This window comes from Rhagoletis pomonella, unplaced genomic scaffold (genome assembly GCF_013731165.1).
Source record: "Rhagoletis pomonella isolate Grant_MI unplaced genomic scaffold, Rhpom_1.0 Rhpom_scaffold_00152, whole genome shotgun sequence".
Classification (NCBI taxonomy): domain Eukaryota; kingdom Metazoa; phylum Arthropoda; class Insecta; order Diptera; family Tephritidae; genus Rhagoletis; species Rhagoletis pomonella.
The window spans coordinates 149,299-152,291 of NW_023458706.1; the positions used below are offsets into that span (position 1 = coordinate 149,299).

At 37.8% G+C, this 2,993-nt stretch overlaps 1 protein-coding gene across 1 annotated transcript; it reads left to right on the forward strand.

Annotated features, from left to right (window-relative positions):
- The first annotated feature begins 388 nt into the window (after positions 1–388).
- Positions 389–1,852, forward strand: LOC118750154. The gene has a single exon (XM_036484878.1). The coding sequence runs from the start codon at positions 389–391 to the stop codon at positions 1,850–1,852; it is 1,464 nt and encodes a 487-aa protein (XP_036340771.1).
- Positions 1,853–2,993: the final 1,141 nt, after the last annotated feature.

The following is a 2,993-nucleotide window of genomic DNA, read 5'->3' on the forward strand; positions in this document are numbered from 1 at the left end:
AGAAGGAATGCTATCCGCCACCAGGAGATATAACTATCACTGAATCCAGAGCACAGATAAAACTACAAGCAATTTTGGATTTAACAGCTGAAAAATTCATAAGAGTGGCAAATGGTGGAGTTCTAAAATAGGGAAATTCAAAGTGTTCGGTGTGTGCAGACGTGCTTTTAATTCGCTCTGTTATTTTATTATCTTTTCTTTCGTAATGGAGAATTTTTGCGGAAAATGTACTAAAGCCTTTTCAAGATCTGATGCTAATCTGCTGCCGTGTAATGGGTTTTGTAAAAAAACTTTTCATCGTGTTTGCTGCAAAGACGTTTCTGAATACGATTTCAATTTGGTCAAAACAAAACGTAACCTATTATATCTTTGTGATGAGTGTGTTGTCATGCCAGAGAAACTCGTTAAGGCTCTGGATGCAGTTCTGGTAACTCAAAAGCTTAGTATTGATCTTATTTCAAATACCTTTGATGCTAAATTCAAAGATTTATCGAAACAATTTGATGCAATAAAAGATCTAATAATCTCCTTGCATTCGACCAACAACAACTCGAGTGCAAATAACCTTAACGCTGTGAATGCTGATATGATAGCTGCGGAATTCAATGCCAGAAAAACTGCTGCTAATATTTCTTACAACAATAACTACTATTGTTCCTCGCCTGGTGTTTTGGAGTTTTCCGCTGTCCCTCATGCATTTAATTCGCCTCGGGCACAGTTTGTCAGTAACGTTAACGGTATCTCTCCCGCTCATTTGGATTCTGCTGTGACAATCGCTACAGCTGTCAATACAATTGTAACTAACGATAGCACATACACCTCTATTACTGCGCCTACATCGCTGTCAGCCGTTGCTCTTCAATCTACACCAGCTGTCTCTCTTAGCACTGCTTCTACTAGACCATCTTGCTCGTCGTTCGCTGATGCTGTTTTGTTGTCTAATACTAATACTAATATTAATACTAATACTAGTTCGCATGGCTCTAATACTGTACGACAAGTTGGTGGCCTCATGGATGCAAATACTGACGCGGATTGCACTGTCAATTTACCTGCTGTTACCACTACCACCACGAAGCCGTCAACCCCGTGCACTGCTAATGCTGTTGTTGCTGCCAATACATCTTTACCTGGTATGAGCTACGCTGCTGCTGCCGCTGCTGGCACTAATTCCGTGCAATCGAATGGAATTCGCTCTGTTAGGTCTCCTGCCGGTGCTGTTGCGGAAATCAACACCGATGATTCTTATAATTCAATTACAAATTACGCTGCTGCTGCTGATACAATTTCTGTGCAATCTAATGTTAATCATGCTTTATCGCCTACCCATCTTTCTACTAATTCCGCAGTGAGCGACATTGCCTGTGATAATCCAAATGCAAACACTTTAACTGCATTAGGGTGTGCCAATATGCGTTTACCTATTAATACAGCCGCTTCGCCTTCTACACGCATTAATAATCTAAATGATATCGGGGCTAATCTACCTCGTAATAATAATGCTAAGAAAGTGAATGATCTGCGGGTTTTTGGATCCAGTACTAACGCTGATCTTAAGGTTGCCGAGCATTTAAAGTGGCTTCATCTCGCCTCGTTTATGCCATCAGTGGAGACTGATGATATTCTTATATATGTTGAAAAACATTCGGGCATCTCTAAAAACCTTTTATCCTGTTTCAAACTTGTAAAGAAGGATGCGGCAACTGAGTCTCTAAAACATGTGAATTTTAAATTGGGTGTTCCTGAAGGGCTCTTTCGTAAGCTGCTTATGCCCGAAATCTGGCCTGCCAATGTTACGGTTCGTCCTTTTCGTTTTTTACAAAGAAAGGAAAAACAGTCTCAACCAGCCTAGTAAATGTTAAACCTGCGAATGAGCTGAAAATCTATTTTCATAATGTGTCTGGCATGCGATCTAAAGGTGATGTGGTTCGTAGACTAAGCTCACATCAAGAATATGACATTTTCATTATAATTGAAAGTTGGCTAACCCCAAATTTCTTTGATGCTGAATTCTTTGATGCTACTCTCTATAATGTATTTCGGAAGGATAGAGATGAATTAAAAACTGGGTGTTCGAGAGGTGGTGGAGTTTTAATCGCGGTACAACGTAAACTCTGTTCAGCGTCTATCAATTTGAAAAATGCAGACTCTATTCTTGATCAACTATGCGTCAGTGTGCGGTGCCCGGGTGGACTACTCTTTCTGTGTGCCTCATATATTCCTCCGAACAGCAACTATATGATTTACAAGGCACATATCGACAATATTATTTCATTAAGTTCTAGTATAGGAGATCACCAACTTTGTGTTCTTGGGGATTTTAATTTATGTAATATTTCTTGGCGTAATTTGAACAGCCTATTTGTCTTAACTCCTGTAAATATTTCTAGTGAAAGTGAAATCCTTGTTATTGACAGTCTCTTAAGTATTGGTTTATGTCAAGTCAATGGCTTTTTTAACAAGCATAATCGGCTTTTAGATCTAGTTTTTTTATCTAATAATTTGCATTTTCGATTGTCAGTTTGTAGTTCTCCGATCTCAGCTGAAAACTTGCACCATATTCCTCTAGTTATAAGCCTACAGTTCTATGAATATTTTGCTGCTCCACAATTTAGTTCTCGTCCCAAATTAAATTATAACTTGTGCAATTTTAATGACTTGAATTATATTATTCGGGGGTACGATTGGTCTCACTTACTTGGTAACTTAGATACTGCGAAGGCCTTTGGTCTTTTCAAATCATTAATCTATGAGGTTTGCGTAAATAATATCCCTACTTTTCCAAGAAAATCGTATAAGATACCCTGGTATACTAAACATCTAAAGCATCTTAAAAATCGTAAAAATAAGTACCATAAAAAGTTTAAAGCGACTAAACTACTATTTTATTATGAGCAATACCAATTATATTTAAAGAAATTTAATGAACTCGATAAGTTACTCTACGCTAAATACGTTAATTACCAGGAAGCTAATATAAAAAAAAATCCTAA